Source organism: Channa argus, chromosome 22 (assembly GCF_033026475.1).
Source record: "Channa argus isolate prfri chromosome 22, Channa argus male v1.0, whole genome shotgun sequence".
NCBI classification, from domain to species: domain Eukaryota; kingdom Metazoa; phylum Chordata; class Actinopteri; order Anabantiformes; family Channidae; genus Channa; species Channa argus.
The window spans coordinates 2,666,924-2,689,884 of NC_090218.1; the positions used below are offsets into that span (position 1 = coordinate 2,666,924).

A 22,961-nucleotide genomic window follows, 5' to 3' on the forward strand; every position below is an offset into this window, starting at 1 on the left:
TCACTCACATATAGTTAAAAGACAGACATTTATACTCACATTTCCATAAGTTGACTTTTTTAGAATCATGAATGCACAATATTTTCCTTTGCTTTTAATTACTTGTTTCGGTTTCTTTTATCATTTGACTTTCCATGAATAAAACTGCCCAGAATTACGCATATTATTTGTTTCTGGACAGTTTTACTAGTCTCTTTCCTAAATTTACTGGATGTAAAATCCACATCAGCCAAACCTGCTTTTAACTATAATGTAATTATAATTACATTATAGCTGTCTGTATGTACTATCAATGGGTTTTTTCAATTTTTTTTTTTTGTGTGATTAATATGTCAAGTTGAATTAATATGCAAGATTGTGTAACTAAACAATTGCCTTAGTAATACTGGATTATATTGCTTCTTGCAACAGAACATATGTTTCGTCTCCATTGTTATTATTTTCATGAGTACATACATGGACTGTCTAATATAACCAGACAGTCACTCTGCATCTACCTAGGTTTTACCTGTGAAGTCATAATGGCTTTGCCACTTTGTTAGAAAATCACCCAGTGACTGTGAAAGAGCTTTACATTTTTTATTCATTACAAAATGAAAAAATGCAACCAACCATAGACACAGAAGTGATAAGTCAATGACTGGAGCTTAATCAGAGTGAAAGAGGTTCATGAAGTGAAGGTAAAGTTGCTTGAATGAGATGAGGTGTGAAAAGGTAACGCACTGAGATGAATTAATAATCAAACCCATCTGGTGGGACAAATGGAAAGGTAGCATGCAACAATATATTTTGCTGTTGATGTGGTGTATTTGAAGCATTTATGAGACCTCAGGACGAAAGTGCGTAGCTTAATTTTTGGACCTGTTCCTTGAATTAAAAATTAAAAAAAATTTATATTTCACCATTTCCTGTATCTCTAGTTGTTCAGATAAGTTAAGCAAAGATTAGGTATAGGACTGTAGGAACTGGCATACTGACATACTATCAAGCTTGCTGAGAAAAGTTGGGTAACTTGTTGTAGAGCAGATTGTACTCGGTGGGGAATACACCTGGCATGTTTAACCCGCTGCCCAGGGCTCCTGTAAAATATGAAGGGCATCAGTCCAAAACTCTGCATTTTGGTGCTTATCTCCTTGCCTGCTGGCACAGAGGACTTTTTTCTCATCACCACTACATCAGAACAGATAATGTAATGGATTTGTGTGAAGTGGTGCCAAGTCTCTCAACAGTGCTATGATGTCAAATTATAAAAGGAGTAGGCATTCCTACTTAACAGCAGGCACAAATTGAGAAGTAACATCATACCACAGGCCTGTTCATAAGTTAGCTGCGGCTGCTTACTTTAAAAGTGTCACGTTGTGATTGGTGATGGTTTTTAGTTTGCAGTAGTGATTCTTAGTATATTTAGCACCCAATTCTACAATCACTTTTGAGTTTTGACTTTTGTTACACTTTTGCAACTCTACACAGCATAAAAATGGTGCGTAGTGCATTCATGAGTGCTTTGGGACAACACTGTTAACTGTACTTGTAGTAGGTTTTACACCACATGGATCAATGTTTTTTGCTGTTTCATTTTCTACTTAAATCTCCTCGTTTTTCTCTGTCCAAGGAGCACCAGAGACAGCGATGCTGATGAGGAAGATGATGAGCGCCGGGTGAGTCGAGGCTGCACCCTGCAGTACCAGCGGGCCCTGGTGAAGGTGCTGACCCAGTTCCACACAACTTCTACAGAGGGAACCGACCAGGTTATTACGATGCTGGGGCCTGACTGGCAGGTGGATGTCACTGACTTGGTCCAAGACTCTCTGAAGGTGGCCGACCCCAGAATAGCAGAGCTGGTGGACAGGACTGTCCTGGTTGGGGTGGAGCTAGGCTCCACAGTGCTGAAGGTAAACTGATCACCTTTCAGAGCATTTTACATGTCACTGCTGAGAATTCACATAAATCAGTACAGAAATATTAAGATATATGATAAATGATGTGTGTCAGTGAGAAGTGTTAGAGCAGGCACTGCATTCTTTGAATGTGCACTTCATGTTATCATGCTTCACGTTTAACAGCTCCTGCATACGAAGGTAGCTAGATTTTTGCAAGAATGTTGATGCTGATTTATTTATGTATTTATTTATTTACAATTTGGATATTATTTAATTTGGGAATATAGAGCAAGTCATCCAATAATCACCATAAAACCATTGTTTTTTCTCTTTTTATTTTCTCTCCCCCTTTTTTCTCCCCCCCCCCCCCCCCCCTGTAAGTATATTGTTTAGTATATACCCTCTATGTTCAATTAAATAAGCTCCCCGAAGTAAAGTGCATACAAATGCATCAGCTGTTATAGGTTCCTTATTAAAGCAGCAGCAAAAGCAGTGTCTCCTACGCAGTGATTTACCGATGCTTCACTGGTCATTTATGGGGACTGAGAGAAGTAACGGTTGGTGAAAGTTTTGATGACCATGAAAGATCGCAGTTTCAGCCTGTCAGGAAAAAGAATAGTTGCCTGATGGATGCATCTGATAATGGTAAAATAGGGAGGAAAGATATAAGTCACTAATCCATCATTTTAAATGGGCAATGGATCATTTGTAATCTGTTGAAGGGTATGAATAATTATACATCAGTTTACCACCAGACGTAACTTGCCACATTGACTCAAAGCAGTTGTGAATATATAAATAAATAAGGTGGTCCAAAAAGATTTCATCCTTCAAACAAAGGGCTCATCCAGAGTAGCACGTAGAACTATTCTGGAGATGTTAGATTATTCAAAATAATACAGTTGGATAGCAGTCAAAATAGAAATTTAGAAAATTGGTCATGGAGTGGCTAACAGGCTCACTTCTTATCTGAGTAAATTAAATGTTCATCAACTTGTCAGACATAAAAACCAACAGGAGTCTGCTGCAATGCCAGTGGCTCTGTAAGACTGTAGTTGAAGTCGAAATGTCAGTGGTATTGCAAGTATTTAGTCAAATTAAGGATCACAGAAGTTATTATTATTCACCCTGGGTGCACCATTAATGTCTGTATAAAATTTCATTACAATTCCTCCAAAGATGTCGAAATGAAGTGTGAAATGATTGACTCTGCCATCCATAGAGTAATGCCACTAACATGGCATAAACTTTAGGGAAGTTTAGGTTTCTGTACTGGTGGATGTCATTCCTCATTTACTCATATGTCATATGTCAAAGTTCCCAGTGGGATCACTTCATTATGTTTAGGTCAGATGATCAGTGATCAGTGAGACCAAATTGAAACTCCAGCTGTCTCCTGCATCTACTACAACCCAGTCCCTGTAGGTGTGAATGAATGATAAAAGGTCAAGTAAACTTTAACAAAAATTCCTCAAAGTCTTATGTTAAAACACCATGAAGGAAAGAGAAATTAGATCTCTGTGGACTCACTATCCATTCAGCATGGATGATTGATGGCTTACAAAACTGAAATTACAAAGAAGTTAAAAGAGTTTTAGTTTGCAGGATGGGGAAATTGCCACGCTGATTGTCTGAAAATGAACAATATATATCTCAACAATGGTCCTCTTGCAGAAATGTTCAGTCTTTGTTCAGTCACAGTATTTGAATTAGTCTTTGAGTCTGATTTAAATTATCCACCAGCTCATCAATATGAATAAAGGCTCAGCTTTTGTCCACTTTTTGCAATATTCTAGTCATTGGATTTTTTTTTTTCTGGAAGCAGAGTATGTTTAATGGAAGGCACAAAAGGTTTAAAGGTTTACAATAAAGATTCCAAATCTTAATTCAGCTACAAAATATCTGTTTTAAATCCTGTGATTATGGGCAGAGTGATGACTTTCTAGGATTTTCCCAAAGCTTGTGAGAGTTGTGGGTTTGATTCTGAGGATTATAGAACAAAAGCTGCTTCATTTCTGATGAAAAGCGAGACTTGGACAAAATTTGTCAGAACAGAGATTATTTAATTAACACTACAAACACTGAAACCATCTTCTAAAGACAGACAACAGAGTTGATATAGAATTGAGCTTTATTTCTAGAGTCTTTTATCTCACTTGGAAATTATGTTCAACATTTATTATACAGTTTGATCTATGAATAGTATAAACCAACTTTATTTATAAAGCACTTTACAAAACAGCAAAAACTGACCAAAGTGCTTAACAATTTAAAATGGTAAAGCCAAAATAAAGATACTGTACACACAATATATCACCAATGTGATCCCTACTCAAATGTTAACTTCTCTAGATCACAAGAAATGGTGACTTTTAAAAGAATTAAAAGCAAATTGCAAACATTCAGCACAGCAAGTTCGAGCCACAGTGTACACGTAGGTCTGTAATCCAGTGAATTATTTTTCTGTGTCATAGTCGTAATCACATCAGATAAAAAAAATTTTAAAGATGTGATTTATATAATGTATGAAACTGTATAACTGATAGTTATTGAAGATAAATATGCGGCGGATACATGTGGGGCAGCTGTAGCTCAGTTGGTAAGGCTGTTGTCCATAGACCACAGGATCAGTGGCTCGATCCCCCATCCTGGCTTCACGTCAAAGTGTCCTTGGGCAAGGCAGTGAACCCCAAGTTGTTTCAGGTGGGGTCAGGTGATCACCTTGCATGGCAGGTACCACCATCTGTGTGTGTGTGTGAATGGGTGAATGAGAAGCAACATTGTGAGGCGCTTCGGATAAAAGCGCAATATATATATAAGCCATTTACCATATTAACAAATATCTTATGAAGTGCCCAAGTTCATTTGCTTTATCACACAAAAGCTGGTGCATCGTCCAGATATTTACTTTACATATTAAAATATTCTGGGACATTGGCATCCCACTTATGTGGATGCAGTAGATGCATTATCAAAATAAAAGCTGCCCCTATGTGTGCACTATTTAGCATTTTGCAGGATGTTGTTTTTACAAGCCCGGAGCTGAAAATTACAGTGGCCCTGAGAACTCACGGCACTGCAAATTGAGGAACACGTGCAAATAGACAAAACACAAGCAAATTTAAAAAACCACTTCATCAGTTGGGCAACACAGGTGCAGCAAGAAAAGCTGCAAAAAGCCACAACACAGCTAAATTGAGAAAGGTGCTGCAAAAGCCACAACACAACCAAATAACAAAATGTGCTGCAAAAAGCCACATCACAACTTAATTAGGAAACACTCTACAAAGAGCCACAACACAACCAAATGACAAAATGGCTTGAAAAAAGCTACAACACAACAGGAATGGCTCCAAGAGCAACTAAAAATACATCTAAATGTTCATCGCTTTTTACTGTCCCCTGAAACCATTGTAGACAACTGTCATAGCAATGTTTCCGGGGGAAACTAAAAAGTCATGTATGTTATATAGGTGTATTTTTAGTTGTTCCTGGAGCTATTTCCATTGTGTTGTAGTTTTTTGCAGCATGTTCGTTAATTTGGTTGTGTGGTGGCTTTTGTAGCGCGTTTCTTTTTTATTTTTTATTGTATTGTATTTTTTTTATTTGCTTGTGTGTTGTCTATTTACATGTGTTTTCTCAATTTGCAGTGCCGTCAGCTCTCAGGGCACTGCATAGAAAATACATTTACAATGATTCTATGTAAATGAAAACAAAGCCTCACATCCCAGCCTCTATCTCATATATGTTAAAACAGTGTCTTATGGCCTAGGACATTTGTCACTGACAGTCACTTTCTGGTCTCTATATTTTCATCTACCTGATTCAGTTGATATTATCCCCCAAGAAAGTAATTTCATTGGAGTGACTATCAGGGGCACTAGCTGACTGCTCTACTGTAAGTCTCTGTGGCTGTCCCGTGCCTTGCGGGGGGTTGCAGAGGTTTATTTTACAGCTGTTGCACCCACTTACTTTGCAATGTGGGGAACTGGGTAATTGCCTGGAAGTTTACAGGATGGTAAAAGTTGAAAGTGGGGGTCATGTTTTCATTTTTCAAAGTGTTTCAAGAGGTATTACATTTGTATTTCATCAGTTCATCCTCTTGGAAGAGAAGCACTTTGTGTTTTGTGCAAACAAGCATAAAGAGGCAGGATACATCTCAGTGCTCGTCACTGTGAATTACATTGATGGAAAGTATAATGAAAAATACACATAATTTTTTACAAAATGAAGACTATAGCTTGTAAAGTAAAATCGTAACCATCTTAAATTGATATGTTACTTAAGTCCACAGAAAATGGATCAACATTCTATTTGCTAAAACTCCTCCTCTGAATAGTCACTTTTAATGAATTTATTAATTTTGTACTGATGTCATATATGTTGCCAGATGTTGTCAGTTACACCCTATATATGTGCGCTTATTTCATTGTAGGGACAAAGCCTTAAAGAGAAACTATTTTGATATTTTTGACCTGTGAAGGAAATCTACCCCTTTTTTTGAAGAACGTAATAAATTAAATGAAGTATATAGTATTTACTGTTCTAAATGCACAGTTTGCCTAATTTACACTTCCAAAATGTTGAAAAATAAAATGTTTACACACTTGACTTTACTCAATGCCAAAAAACATATAAGCATAAGCCTGCTTTCTATTTTCTTATTTACACCTCAAGAGGATTTTCAGCTGGTTGAAGCTGTGTGCATATTTTTAAAAGAAAAGATAAAACTCTATTTTGCATCGTCTCACTTTAACAGTCCCAAGTGACTTGAAGAAAAATGATTGAATTTCAGACAATGGGAAGTACTTTCAATATGCTGGGTTCATTTAATGTCAGATTTGTGTTTGATCAGATTTCTCACCAGTCTCCCAATTAAACACAGACATTGTTTATGAGCATACAGTGTGAATCAACTGTTTTTTCAATTAGGGGAGGACAGTCAGTGACATACTGTTTCTGTTGCTAAACTTTGTGGTTTGATATGCTTTTACATACATTTTTGTAAAGTGCAACTTTAACTTTAAACCTGCAAGACATTCTTTCAGTGCAATAAAGCATAATGAAAGTCTGTCTGAAAGTTTAAATTGCCTTCTGCCTTCTCCATGCATTATCACATACAGTATGGTGAAAAGGGTCATAGCTTTCAATACAAAAAAAGGTATTCCTCATCTCTTCTGAAGGAGTGTCAGAGTGGTGTTCACTCCAAACTGATATGTGCAATTTTCTGCAGATGAGTGAGGACGCTTTGTTGTCTAAAAAGGTGACTTGTTTCCCTCAGGCGTGTTTCTGCTACAATAGACAGCATAAGGTGCCCATAAAATCTACTGCTTGCATGAATAAATCTTCCACTGATATGCTTTTGCACCAAAAGTGTGATTTATTGAATGCAAGGTTTGAGATGAGAAGTGAATGGTGTAGTGGGCAGAAGATAATATAGTGTGATAGAAGTAATATGCACCAGCATGAGTGAGCACCCACCCATGTTTATAGAAGAAACCGTGCTGGTCAGTGTCAATCTACTGCTTAGATGTTATCATTGATCTTCTGTTTGCCCTAAGCACCCCTGACATAGTGGCACAGCTCACCAACATGACAACGTGCACAGCTACACACAACCGTATGCCTAACAGTGACACATAGAGAAGCTCCTAGTTTAAGAACATGTAAAGTGTAACTACTTTTGTGCTTCACCTCACTTCCCCTGCCTGCAGCACCAATGACAAATTCAACTGGGAGCTGGGCTGGAAGGAGCTACACAACTACAGTTGACCTGTCTTTGCTGGAAGAGAGAAATGCAGATGGCAAACATGGAACACATTCATCATTTATTACTTGGGGAAGCTATGAATCAATATTCATCCCAGGCTGTTAAATTTGGTCAAAATAGCTTTGTGTACTTTGGTGCTTCCTTTTTATCACAAGGAGTGGAGAAAGCATTTTACAGTAGAAGAAAGGGGACCAACTCAGTTAAAGTAATCCAGTGTAGCAAGGCAAATATACTTTTAGAAGTACATCCTGAAATTTTAATAGTGTCAGCATGTTAATACATAAAACTAATTGTGAAGACAAACAAAGACAAAGATAAAATGAAATATTTTTTGACATGGGGAATGCTATTCTTGTCCAGCCAGATTTGTTCTGGCAAACCATTATGAGACTAAACATATTTTAACATATTTTTAAACATTTTAACCTTGCTGTCGGTAATAGCAATTATACAGCAGCAGAGAGTGTCATAGCTGTCTGTTGATCCAAGATATTTACAAAGCAGTAATTTCTAACACAATTTTACCTACTGAAACTGAAAAGGTCAAAAAAACCTTTGTCCCAGTTTCTTTCACCTGTAGACTAGAATTCAGCTGTACTGCGCTGGTGTTGTCACCATAATGTGTCTGATGCAACATGCCTCAAAAACGTCTCTGGGGTTTTCCACAGACATTTAGAGAAGAAAAATCTGTTAATGTGGCTAAAGTAAACCAGGCAGTCTGACAAACACAGACAATAAAATGCTGCACTTCATCAGCAAATACAGCCTGGAATATATAATAAATATCACAAATTGATAACACTCTTGCCCCTGGGCTTTCATTTTTAATGTGACAAAAGCTTGTCTGAAGCTTAATTTGTGTGTAAGCAGTTCCGTCCCCAGCTTTATTATAGTAACAGAAGGCTGCATTAGTGCCAACAGAATAAATTATGTAATCTGACCATTGCTGATCTCAGTTTTTCAACTTTGACTTCCTGGATAGTTATGTTGAGAAATAAAATATCTAATTTAGCCCTCATATAACCTTTGACCAATTGCTCAGTGCTCTGGACTGAAACATTCACCACTTACATTTGTTAGTTTCAACTAACTTAAATAGACAGCAGAACTATTTGCAGCCTCCAAAAAAGTCCCTAAACTCGGTCACAAACAGCTGTTAAAATGGTGCCTCCGCATAGGTAGAGGGCATTGGTAGAAATTGCACGAGTTTTTGCACCAAAATGGGCGGTGTCGTTTTTACAATTGCTCCAGCATGTACTCTATCATTCAGGATTCAAATGTTAATAATCCCAGGTGCAATTTGCTTAAAGGGCGACTTCACCAATTTCCAACTTGCTCTCTATGGCTTTAATTTAAGGTGTAAATACACATTAATGCTTTCAAATTTCCTTCTGACTTCCCTATATTAAAATATTTCTCTGCTTCTAGCTGAAAAACTCCTCCAGATGAAATCAACAGGAGGAGTTTTTCAACATTAGGAGTTCAGATGATGTCATCTGGAAAAGCAAGTTGACCATGATTACAAGCTCCATAGTGCGAGCAACAAGATGACACAATCTGAAGGTTCCTCCAAATTATTTCATCTGGAGGCATTTTTTAGCTAGAAGTAAAGAGATATTTTAATATAGGGAAGTCAATGTGAAGTTTAATGGCATTTATGTACATGTACTATCCAAACTAGAACCAAAAGAAGCAAGTTCAAAATCAGTGAAGGCATCAGATCAAAACTGTTGAAGTGAGACCATCCTCTGAAGACGATCATTGAACTTATCCTTTACATACAAGTTGAAGACCCAAGAGAAATTCTCCTTTTTGTCAGACATACTCAGACCTACTGTCCAAGATATGTGTGACCAGTGACCTACTACCAGTACTAACAGCTGCGGCTAATATTTCGCCATCAAATGTTTGTTTAAATTAAGAATGTATATTCTTAGATTCTTGTCTTTAATTCAAAAAGCTTCCTCTCAGTTATAAAGAACTGAACTCTAAACACCAGTGAAGAAGCCTTGTGTCTCAGAATGCGTTGCAATCTTTGGACACAGTGCCATGTTGGAACATGTTGTCTTTTTTTATCCATGGTAGTTCCAGAACATTAACTGTGTTTGTAATTTTTTATGCCTCGATATGATGGTTCCATATGTCTGTTTAAGAATGCCTCAAGTATGCCAGCTGCCGGTTGCGGTTGCTATGTTAAGAGCTATAAGAGGATGGGGACAAACAAACTATATGACCATGTTGGAAGACTTAAAATGTAAAGATTAAGTTCACGAGAAATTGTATAACTGCAACATATGGGAATTTCAATCAGTAGAGGTCAGAAAAATAAACAGTACTGCAGTGAAGAGTCCAGACTAGTTGCTTCTAAAAGAAATTAATATTTTCTTCCAGCATATGCAGAGTCACAAGGTACAGTGATACATTATGTTGCAAAGTGCTGCCAGGAGCAGGTGATGTCCCATTTTTACACATGACTATTTACTACCAGTAACGCCACCATGACTCAGACAGTTGAGTGTGAGGCCAGCACACACTTAACGACTGTATGGCCGATTATGAATGTAAATCAGTCGGGACAACTTGTCGGACCTAGATGGTCCTCATCAGCGCTAATCCAGCGCTGACAGTCGGCAAAGACAGTTGTTAAGTGTGTGTGCTGTCTAAAGATTCTAGTCTTTAGTCTTAAGACCCAGTCGCTGCCAAAGTTTAATATTTATGACCAGCGACCAATGACAAATGACAAAGGAAGCAAACCTACCATAACTGTGGCTTTACGTGAACGTAGTGTTGTTTTTGTACCTTTATTTCTGTAGGCTCTATAGTCCCCGTTTTAATCGCTTTTACGTCTGTGATTTCGCTAGAGATTTGTTTTCATCTTTTGTTCTTTTACCCACAAATTGCTGAATTAAAAAGTCAAAGTTTCCGGTTGCCGCCATATTTGTTTGGTACAAAAACACATTCCACTTCAAGTAGGATTTGGGATGTAGAATGTCCAGTCATTAAGTGCGTTGCCCCCAGTTTACTCAGTCTTTAAGTGTGTTGCCCCCAGTTTACTCAGTCTTTAAGTGTGTTGCCCCCAGTTTACTCAGTCATTAGGTGTATGCAACTTCCAGACTGTCAGAGACTACAAATCTGTAATGGTGGAAACAGTCTTTGTCTGTCCTTAGGTGTGTCCCCAGCTTAATGTGCACCCTGTGAACTTACACTTGCCTTTTTATATTTTGGCATCTCTGGGCTGGAAACTGCTATGATGAGGGGACCTATAAATATCACTGGGTACCACTCTTGTCCCAAATGCATGCTTGGCTTTTTATTGATCCAAAAAAAGGGAGTATGTTTTTTTATTATTTCATGTTTCTATAACTCTAACTGTAAATGGTTGTGTTCAGGTAGATGTTGAGTAAAGAAGCTATAAACAAGCATAACATGCATTGCACAGGTTTATGTCATTTTTCAGGGTCTATTTGAGCCAACTTTACCAACGTAAATAGCAGAGACTGGGGGAAGGCTCAAGCAGTGGTAACACGCACGCCAATTTGCAGCAACAAAGGGATTTTATTAAATATCTCAGAAATTGGATATGTGACTGCTCAATAATAAATGCCTCCACAGTGTGATCTGTTTCCTGCAAGGATTATAACCCCAAACATGATTATTTTCTTTGATTATATTCTTTAGTTTATACAATCAATGAGGAATGGGGTGTTTCTTTAAATCATATTTTGACATTTGTACGGAGTCATCAATATTGATTTTAATAGTTAGATTTTCTTTTTAGTCACTTTAATTGGCTTGTGAAAATATCAGCCACAGCTGAATGGAATGTAAACTGGCAGAAAATCGATTTTAAGAAGGCATTTTTTACTGGGAGAGGTCTGGCCACAATAGAATTTAATTGTAGACCTGTTTTTACAAGAAAAGAACTTATTTTGCGCAGGACACATCCTTTACTCAGTTGTGCCTATCCATAAAATTGCCGGTGATCTTTACCTCTATCAACTCCCATTTTTAACTGGAGTCCAAGAAACAAAATGTTTTTGCAATAAAACTTATTGCAAAGATTTGAGTTGGCTGTTGTAGTAAAAGTGATCCATCACACAACTGAGTTGTCCTCATGAAAACTGTAAAAGTTTATTTAAAGTTATGTTTGTCCTAAGGTGGTGCGTGCGTGCGTGTGTGAGTGCGCACACGTGCATGCATGTGTGTGTGTTTGTGTATGTGTTTCCAAATAAACCGTAACTCCTTTTTCTGGCATATTAATTCATCACATCTAAATAATATGCATACTAAAGTGCAGCCTGAAAGCAGAATCTCACTCTCCTATTTTAAGCCCTTAAGCATTAAACAATATAGTTGATTGTTTTTTATTCCTCTATAGGATTTTCAACAATTTACGGTGGTGAATGCAGAAGACAGACAATACAGTCCACACAGATTGGCAGAAAAATATAGCAAAATAATAATGGCAGGAAAGTCAAGGTACTACATTGAAATCTTGTTCACACGCAGCTGCAGAAAGGCATTTACACAGCTAATAGCAGTACTTAACAGTTTCCAGCCATTCACCTCTGCATGTTAAGAGGGCATTAGAAAGAAGCATTATAGTATTTTTGTAGCTGTGCTACACATATTTGCATTAGTGTAATTGTGTACCAAATGCCATATCACTGAAGATAAAGTTTCAGTGAACTTGAGAATTCTAAAATAAACAACAGACGTGAGTTTTAGCATCAGCTTGGCCAAATCTACAAACATGTTGTATGTCTGGGGATGTTTTGGCTGAAAAGCTTGGAGTGGCCATTAGGCACAAAGGAACTGAGTATGTTCCACCTAAATAACACTATGAAATTCAGTCAAAAGCTCTGGAAAGAACTGTAAGTGAGTATTTTATCACAGATACAATTCCATTTACATTACATAGTTTAGTCCATCACCTGGCACAGCCACACTATTGAAAATACATGCATGCTATATTCAGAGCTGTAAAACTACATTTATTGGGAAAAATAGCAAGAATATCTAGCGATATAAGGACGTTTATTGACGTTTCAAAGAGGCCATAGAGTTACAAAAAACACGAGAAGAGTCAGAAAACAACTAAGTGTAAAAGCTCATACCTTTACCAAAGTTTATCAAAATCCTAACTGAGCAGGAACTTTGCTCAGTCTTTTTGCTTGAAAATTCCACTTTTAGTGGGCAAGTAGTTGAAAGTAGTTTAGCTGGCTATTAACAACAAGTAGAGCCCTAAGAATTAGTACAAAATTGCACTTAAATCTCTTATAAACTATACTGGAGCATTAGGCGTTAGAATAATTGAGGTGAATCGCAGATCAGGTCTGTTTAATTTTATATATATGGCATCTTATTCTATGAAAAGAATATTATAAAAAAATTATCTGTCATGGAGACCTCACTTCCTAAACAAGCTACAGAAACCTTAATAAAAAGTGTGTATATAAGGGGAGGTGTATCACTTTGAACTGCAGTACTCATTATGTGTCAAGACCATAGTATCAAGATCAGGCACTTGTCAGATATTTTGCATGAAATTATATAATGCTCATAAACAATCAGAAAACATTAATGAAAATAATGCTGTAGGAAGCAGTCACCTAATGTTGTTTTGAAGAAGGACTTGTGTAAAAATGACATACCTGACTTTCTGTTTCAAGGTTTCAGGTGATGAGGATTGGGAAAGCTTGTCAGAACACTGAACCCTTCACTGCTCTAGCATTACACACTTTTTGATGCCAGCTAAAGTTATAAAATGCTCAGTGTGAAGGTGGAAAAGATTTCCCGTCTGACTTTAAGGACAAGGCCACTGCTTCGCTGAATGGCTCTGTACTTTGTCTATGTCCTTCATGACCTCTGGTTGCAAAAGTAAAGTAAAATGATGACCTTTAAAAAATGCTTGGGGTATTGTGTGCAGAGGCCTGTCAAAAGCCTGGGATTACCAGAAGAAGCGAGACCAGCTTTAAAAGATTTTGGAGTTTTGTGTGGTGACACTCGCTGTAGATGGGCACAACTGTTCTGCTAACGTCACTTTGAAAACGTGGTGGCTGACACTTTTGCTAATGGATACAATCTTATGTGTTTAGGGTTTTTTGTTGTTGTTGGTTGGTTGGTTGTTTGTTTTTATCTTATGATAGACAGAAATGGACTGACACGTGAATTCAAGACACACTGGTACTAACACAAAGTACCTTAATCCAAAATTGGCTTGTCGTGGGCTTTATAAGTTTCAGAGGGACAATAACGCTCCTGTCCATTTTAGACTTGTGTCTTTCTGTCATGATGAGAAGCAATAAACGATGTTTTTCCCTGCAGGTGGAGTCTCCGCTGGCGGTGGATGCAGTACTGGGAGAGTCTGCATTCTCTGTCACAGACGACAAGGTTTCCATCACGGAGCTGAGGGTTCACGCCATTTCAGGCCTGACCCTGACGCTGCAGCCCAGCCCTGGCAACAGCCACACCATGGTGGCCAAGGCAACCGGGCTCCAGACGCTCACTGCTTCCAAACAGGTACAACGTGATTTATCACACAGTGCAGAGAGTGCAGAGAGAAAACATTAAGTTAAATAAACTGATTTAATCTGGCAACCATTCAGTTTTAAGGTTAAACAATAACAGTGGTTAACGTTAAGATTTAAGTGAGTTACAGAATAAAATCAAGTCAGTGCAATGAAATCGTAAGCTTAAAAAAAACTTTCATATACATTCTTTCATATACTGAATTATGTCAGAAGATACTGTATGTCGCGATGTCCAAAGCTGCCTGAATGATAAAGTGCATTTTATTCTGCAAAATGCACCACAACTTAAAAAAAATGCAGGTGGCAACACAAACTGTGCTACGTATTTATGGAGGCTGCATATGCACTGACTGTAAAGTTTCAAGTCTAGTTGAGGTAAATACCAAACGTTAGCCCGGTTCAAAAGCAACTCCTGCAACTTAGTCCAAACCAACACACTTTTGTTGACTAAGTAAAGGCATCATATAGTGTTAACACTCAATGTTAAAGCTACAATATGCAAGCTGAGCTGGTGCCCTCCCTGCTCCTCTTCCACCTTCTGCCACGTCACACGCTGCTCTGCTCAGCTCTTCAGGTGTTACTTTTGAGATTACAATGAGAATGCTGCAAAGCTAGTAATCAAGCAAGAACACTAAAATTCTCTCTTTGGTTATAAAACATTTAAAAGTCAATATCTCTGCACTGCTGGCAGTGATGCTCTGTGAGTCTTACTGCACAGGAGGTGGTGACAGCACCTCTCCACATTGACCAGTTTTGGAACATATTCGGACTAAAGACATATTCAACAAATACCTTACTTGTTGTAGCTTTTAGTAACAATTGAGGTAATTCAGCATTGAGTGATATCTTATGACTCATCTGTATAATCTTAATTTGTGGGTGTAAACAATAACTTTTTACAGTATGTAGATCAGTGCTGTACTCTGTGTTTCCAGATTTCTCTCTGCAGAGTACTAAAATTAACTTTATTTGCAACATATCCCTTCTGAGGGTCTATCTAAAGCAGGGCCTAGTTTTGCCTCTTGGTAATCAACTAATTTGCCAGCAATGTTAGCAAGGACACCAGATAAAGGCAGCTGCTGTCAAGTAATATCATGGGGGCTGTTTTACTTTAATCTCTATGTTTGCTCTAAACCGTTTTGTTATGTCCAAAAACATTTAACGAAAAGGATTTTCTTTTTCGCTCAAGTCAAAAGTGAGAGGATGTTGGAGTGCCGCAGCCTTTTTTCACAGGAGAAAGTGTCTGTGCCTGTTTCTGCAAAGAATTAATTGGCAGCCCTGCTTTACTTGTGTGTGCCAGGGCTCTTTTCCTGTTTTGCCCTTTTGTTGGCCTACACGTTGCTAAAAATGCAACAGCAACCACATCAAGCATCTGTGAGAGAGAAGCGAGCATTAAATTCCAATTTTTCTTGCTTTCCGCTTCTTGGCCACCTTGAAATTTAATTATTGTAATGTATTGTCCTAAGTGCTCTCCAAGGCCGGGCCATAAAAGGCAGCCAATTCCTCTGCCGGCAAAGCTCTCAGAGGAGTACAGGAGCTATTTCAAACCATTTGATTCTGTTCCACAGGAAAACTTTCTAAATGTCCTCTATTACTCTAGAAATGAATGAAACACATAAACTATGGATGGAGAGAGTTGGAAAATCAAAGTCTTTTTGCATTATTCTCTTTTCTTCTTGACTAAGTTCAAGCCTGTCAGACCTAAAAACTTCAGTACGTGAAGGTTCATCATGAACCACTTCTGTTGCTTTGACTTACTCACTGTTGCTGTTTAAATGAGCAACTTAATAAGGTATTTATGAAAATGAATACTACTATTACTATTCATTTTATGTGTTCCAAAATGATATTTCCAGGGGAGTGTTTTCTGCATATGCATAGTTTATAATCCAAGCTGTTTAAGCTCAATTTACATGCACATACAGTTTATTCCCTGTTGCCATAAACCACAAATCAAAGAACTAAGAAAATTAAGCATAGAAAACTTTATCCCAATACACATTAGTTTGTGGAGGTACATAGATTACAATAATTGTAGAAATGCTATGCTGATGGTTTGTTTGGCTAGATGCGTAAAATCATATCTACATGGTGCAGAAATCCCTCTGGGTCTCATCAGTCTTTGATGCCCTAGTCACCTTTTCCAACAAAATAAAAATGCACTCTTTTAAGCAATACTTCACCCCAGACTGCAAAAAATCACCCCATCTACATGTATATCTTCGCTGTTTTGAATCAGCATAGATAAACAGGTGTGAGGTGTTTTATTTTATTTTTTTTCCAGCCTCAAAACGCCTACACATTTTCTTTTTTTACATGAGTCTTTTTGTAGCCAGAGTCAGCTCATAAAACAGATATGCCATATTCAATGTATTATTTAAATCATGCATATCAAAGGTTGTTATCATTCTGTCATGCTGAGATGACAGAGTTTGGCTCCTAGTGGAATATCATCACAACTTCTCTCAAAATGGACCAAAGGGTTTCGTTCTGAAAAGACTGGGCGTGCATCTGCCCTTTGAAAAATAAAAAAGAAAAAATGGGCAAAAAAGGGCCGAAACTCTCTCTCTGATGCTGCTTTAGAAAAATTATTTTCACTTTCTGTCAGCATTCTGACTTCTTGGTGGCTGTGTTTAAGAAAGCTATCAAGGATTGTCAAACGCCGCCTTGATTACATGGACATCAGTACTGTGGTTTACTCCGCAGCAGATGAAAGTTGTCAGATAGCCACCATGCAGGAGCTGAGGTGTTTTGTCCGGTTTCTCCATAAGGGAGGATAGACATTCAGGAGTGATAGAAAATACTAAATGAGAAGATCACACAAAACTAACTAAGAGACGGAATGGACCTCATCATTCTAAGCACACGCTGCTGCTGCATGTACCTAATCTGTCTGTGCTACAGCACGAAGCTGTGGTGTAGCCTTCAGGACAACACAGTCATTCCTGCCACCTCTTCCTACTCTGTGCATGAAAGTGGTTTGCTGGTGTGCACATCAGAGGCAGGCCGTCTCTGTGCGTGTCAAGGCTTGTACTGAGCACATGGTACTGCGGATGTTCACAAACGCTCTGGAGGTTTAGGGATTGGAGCAAGTCCAGAACTTCAAAGGCTCAGTTGGGAACAGATATTAAAATCACGGTCAATGCCATGAAAGAATGCGATCTGAACCACTGAAATATTCTTTGGAGCAATATACGCACAAAGAAGAATCACAGTTTTTGACTACATACAACTTTCCTCTTTGGAGACGGCACTAGATTGACATCATTCCCCCTTTCTGTGCTCTATAGGTCAGGTTCAAACCTAGCATTGATCTTTTGTCCTGATAATGTGGAAATTATTCGTAATTAAAGTATATGGGTCACATTGTGATATTCTGTTTCTTGCAAAGCTAAGAGAGAAGCTCAGGTTTGCCAAAATCACAGACATATATTGTGTAAAAAGACAATATGTTTTTTCAAATTCTTTTTAAGGATATTCGTAGCATCTCAATACTGTATGTTGACACTTTCTGCTGATGGTGACAAAAGAAATCAGTACCAAACTCTTGCAATGTGTGTTTTTTGGTTATTGGTCAGTAACAAGTTGGTGGGTTTTTTCTGTGGCAGTACTCATCCATCCTGACCCATACAATCAAGTTTTGGGAGAGATTCAGAATGTTTTGTCTTTCTTAGTTACAACTTTTTCCTCATAAACATCAGCTCAGTAAAATCTGACAAAAACATCTGCTGGACATACTTATATTCCCATGGATATTCAGATATACAGATTTCCATGTACTTCTGAATCTTTAGGTCATTTGGACACAGCAAAACCATTTGACCAACCTCGTGATTAAATGTTAGGACACAATCATATGAAAGTCTTTATAATAAAATATAAAAATATTCAGCAATTGTTTTTTACATCATTCTGTCTTTTCTATTTCATTTTTGCATTTTACATATTCCAACCATCTAAACTGGTTTTTCTCTCTTTTTGCCTGACAGGAGGCAAGTTTGTCTGTGTGGATGCTTTTCAGTGACAACACAGCCGCCACTCTGACTTATTTTGATCCCAAAGACTACAACCTCAATGCCTCCACACTGGATGAAAAAGTTGTGTCAGTATCCCAGGAGCCTCAGCAACGCTGGCCTGTGGTGGTGGCAGAAGGGGAGGGATCTGGTGAGATGGTGCGTGTAGAGATGACCATCTGTGAGGCCTGCCAGAAGACCAAACGCAAAAGCGTCATCGCATCTGCTGCAGTCTACGTCAAGGTCCGTTTTGGCCCAGAGGAAGACTCTGAGGAAGAGACAACCACAGAGGGCGAGATCGAGTTATCACCTGTCACCAGACGTCCATTCATTGATCCAAACATCAGCGGAAGAATTTATGACACATCTAATGAGCAGCCTGCCAGTGTTCCCATTGATTACACCAATTTTCCCACTATTAGCAACCAGGAGCGACCGACGGAGAGCGATGAAGAGGAGGAAGACGACTTTGTGCATTCACCTCGGAACATGACCGACCTTGAAATTGGCATGTACGCTTTACTGGGTGTCTTCTGCCTGGCCATCTTAGTCTTTCTCATCAACTGTATTGTCTTTGTCCTCAAATACCGCCATAAACGGATCCCACCTGAGGGTCAGGCCAACATGGACCATTCCCACCACTGGGTTTTTCTTGGAAATGGCCAGCCACTGAGGGCTCAGTGTGATATGTCACCGCAGCAGGTAGAAAGTCCAAGTAACCCACTGGAGGGGGTCCAGACTTGCTGCCATGGTGACCACCACAGCAGTGGCAGTTCCCAGACTAGTGTTCAAAGCCAGGTACATGGGCGGGGTGACGGAAGTTCTGGGGGTTCTACGAAGGATAACGGCGAGGAAGCCAGTTCCCCCACATCCAAGCGCAAGAGGGTTAAGTTTACCACCTTTACCACCCTTCCCACAGAGGAGCTACCCTACAACTCCATCCCCATAGCAGATGAAGAGGACATTCAGTGGGTTTGCCAGGATATGGGCTTTCAAGACCCAGAGGAACTGCATGATTACATGCGCAGAATAAAAGAAATAGCCTGAGATAAGAGGTGCAGAGTGGAGCACTACTCTCAGCTTTCTAAAGAAACGTTCCTTTCTATTTTTCTCTTTTTCACCTAAGTGAAAGATAATTTTTCACAGACTAAAAGGCCAAGTGTAGTTTTGGTTAGGGTTTGTTCCATTTAGTTTGCACAGTGCTGTAATCTCATACATGCTCACACAGGAGAGAATGCCAGGAAGCCAAAGACTTGGCCAGATGATCTTAATCTCTAGAGAAATCTGTAAATTATGGCTATACGAAATGTGTTTCACTGGGAAGCTGAGCCATGGCCAGAAGTGGGAGCGGCTCAAACTCTCTAATTTAGAGAGTACGATTCTAGAGAAGGCCTGATATGGACAGGAGTGAAAAAGATGTATGGAAGTCTTTTTACTGGGTCAATGGGACTCTGCATAACTGTACTTTCTCCAAACTAAGAGGCCTTTGATGAACAAAAAACTGTCAAAGACTCTCATGAAAGTTCTGTTAAAATTCATTTTGTTTTTGCCAAAGTAGGAAAAGAGTTCTGTTAATGGCAAAAATTACTTAATTGTTGTTCTTGGTGCAGCACAATCATGATTTGTAATCATTCCGTATCCATTCCTTACATTTTTCTACATGTCATTGATAGTCACACTATTGCCCCACTACTAGTTTCTCCTGGTCCTGAACAAAGCTAATGCCTTATCAAAATGGTCACAGTTCACTTCTTATATCAGACAGACAACCACTTTTCTCACTATGGCTGAAGAACTATTAAATACTATGACTGATCGTATGGTATGAATGGAAGAGAGCTTGCATGTTGTGAGGCTGTCTAACAGTCTTTGCATGGAAGGTGATAGTGAGGCACAATCAGCAACTTTTCCCAAATTTGTAAATGTTTGTATCGTAATTATATCATCATTCATATACATGAAAAAAGTAAATGTTATTATCCATTACACATATGCAACGCCAGGCCTACATACATGCAATCATTCCTCATTACTATATGTATATATTGCATCAAGCCAGAGTTGCCTCTGGCACAACGTTCAACAAGTAAGTTAGAAATGTGGGGCATTGGTTAAAGTATTGAAATTTTTATAGTCTTGTGGTGAATAAAAGGTTTCTCCTTGATAATGTCTTGACAGAACTGTAGCTTTTTAACAAACCGGTATCACATTTGACCATTGAACATGGGGATTAGCTATGCATCAGAACTGTAACAGATCTAATCTTTTCATCATTTATTTTCCATTCTCAAGTTCATCTGGCCTCCAGGAAGCTTAAAAACATATAGTGTTGAAAACAAGAGCCTCGAAACTCATCTGGAAATCTACTATTGGGAAGTTTACTGAATAAATTGTTGAATTACCTTAATCAGTGAATCATGACCATTCCATGTTGTCATGCTGGTATGGATGTACCCCCTTTTGTTTTATTCAGCACACACCTGGTGGTCACAGATTTGCTTTGTCTGAACTTTATGGGCAGGGTTTGAAACTAGTAGCTCTTAATGTATGGAAATGAGTGGTGTTGCTAGAGCCACAGAGCTGTGGAGATGCCATGGGTGTAGTTGTAAGTATATGTAGTATCTCAGGATGCTGACTGGCTTTAGTGGAAATTCAGACTGAAAACAACAGTCACTGGATGTCATGTGTTGGTTTTGTTGTGCAGAAGAGTTAATTGCTGTGCTGAGCTTTTAAATGGTTTCTGACATAATCACTAAAGCAGAAAAGAAGGAACAATCTAGTGGGTTTTTCAAAAGCCTAAATGATCTCAAGTGAGGTTTCATCCAAAATATTGTGAGGTAGTGAGACAAGTAGCAACTGAGCGCATGATGACAGCAGAGCTAATAATATTTTGATTTCAATTGCCCTGTTAGTGTAGCATATCCTTTTTAGTATTAACAGTGGGTGATTGGGAATGAATTTTGAAGGCTGGTGTTGTTCCTGCTCTGATCTAACATAAAACACGTTTTTTGGACTAATGAAACAACCATCAGATAAAAAAATAGTTTCTGTGCCACAGTAATTGTCTACTACATCTAAGGGCTTGGATTCTTTATTTTAGTTTAACAAATGAACTGATTTGCTGATCCCATGAGAAAACTAATGTTAATGTCCCATCTGTGTTAAAGATGAACTCTATTCATAATCTCTATTGTTTACCTAAAACTCTTGCTCAAATTGTATATTTAATGTCATATTACCTGTTTTCGGGCCTCTTAACCTTGTGAAAGACCCAGTCCAGAATTGCTGTTTTTATGCCACTGCTGTTTCAGCCTCATGGAACAAAAACATTTGAATTTAACTTGTTTCATAATTAATTTAGAAATGTGATTCATGAGCTCCTTATTCATTCACTGAGTGACTAGTGACTATATATTACAAACCCAATTGTTAAATGTGACCTGATAATGGAAATTGTTTGATCACAGCAGCATTGTAAATACTGGAGCAAAACAGGCTTTACGTTTTCAATTAACCAAAAGTTGCAGTGAGATTATTTTCCATCTGTAAACTATATCTTTTAAAATTCTTTATGTATATAGATTCACTTTTCATAAATCCTGGATTGGGACTTTAAGGATTTGGTTTATTGCATGTTCTCTACATGTTCCATGTGGTTGAAATGAATAAAGACCTAATTCTACTGTATAATATGGTAATATCCAATTCTGTGTTAACATCTAAAGAGAAGATGGGACATTTGCTTTTGACAGTCCAAGCCCATCTTTCAGCATCGACATGATTTGCCATGATACTGAGAAAAGGAGCAGCCAGCTGCAAGTGGTTTCGTTTTAACTTTACCGATCGTCTCTCAGGATGAATGTAGGATTCTGAACTAAACCTGGCTGTTTTGTTTATTTTTCACGTGGTCATCCCAATCTGGTAAAATTACTGTAACAGACAAAGTCTCTAATAGCAGCTTCACACACTCGTGTTAGAATTTTCAAATTATTCCCAACTAATTTACTCACATGGTATGTAAATATGTTGGACATTACACAGTGCATCTCAAAAACCTTCCTCTTCTTCTGTGCATTTGATGTCCTTTTTGTAAGGCTGCTTTGGTAAGTGTGCATATGTTGCTCATTTTGTATTATCTTCAAGCTGCTAATAGAAACTTCTAGTCTTCTTACAACATGTAACTTCAAGTGTATCCTCCTCCCCAGTAAAAAACTCTGCACGATGTGCCCAGCTCAGTCGGCTGTCCCAAGTAACCACCACACTGACTATAATATATTATTGTACAGAGCACTGTTACATTTCCTGTATTCTCTTGAAAACAAACCCTTGTATTTTCCCGTTATCTGTAAACTACTAAAGAAAATGCAATACACAAATGATTTGTCAGTTTTTACTTCACTTACCAATGTTAAAGGCAAAGCAAAAGTCAGAATATTTTATGCGTTTTTTTTTTGCGTTTTGACGTGATCAGGAATTTAGCCCGAGTAACCTAATATAATGAGAAACGCCATGACCTTGACACACTTTGGCTCATTGGGCACCTAATGTTGCACAAGAGAATTGGTACAAAAATTTCAAACATCTTTGATTTTTACACTGTAAGAAAGTAAGTGTAATACATTTCTGCAATGTCCACTCCTTCACAGGTATTTGCACAGGAAACCTGTTGGACCACATGGTTCACTGGAAAGTTAGTGAAAATTTAGCCAAGACTAGAGAAGAGGTTTATTTAATAAGAGCATTTCAGTTTTTACTCACACAATAT

At 38.2% G+C, this 22,961-nt stretch overlaps 1 protein-coding gene across 2 annotated transcripts in view; it reads left to right on the forward strand.

The window, feature by feature from the left end:
- The window catches only part of tmem132e (transmembrane protein 132E), a 295,657-nt gene extending 273,085 nt beyond the window's left edge, over window positions 1-22,572 (forward strand). For both annotated transcript variants that reach the window (XM_067491978.1, XM_067491977.1), the window contains exons 7-9: window positions 1,613-1,892; window positions 13,978-14,172; window positions 18,173-22,572. In XM_067491978.1, coding sequence (XP_067348079.1) covers window positions 1,613-1,892; window positions 13,978-14,172; window positions 18,173-19,243 — 1,546 coding nt within the window. In that variant the 3' untranslated portion in view covers window positions 19,244-22,572. The remainder of the gene's footprint in view (window positions 1-1,612; window positions 1,893-13,977; window positions 14,173-18,172) is intronic.
- The last annotated feature ends 389 nt before the right edge of the window (window positions 22,573-22,961 follow it).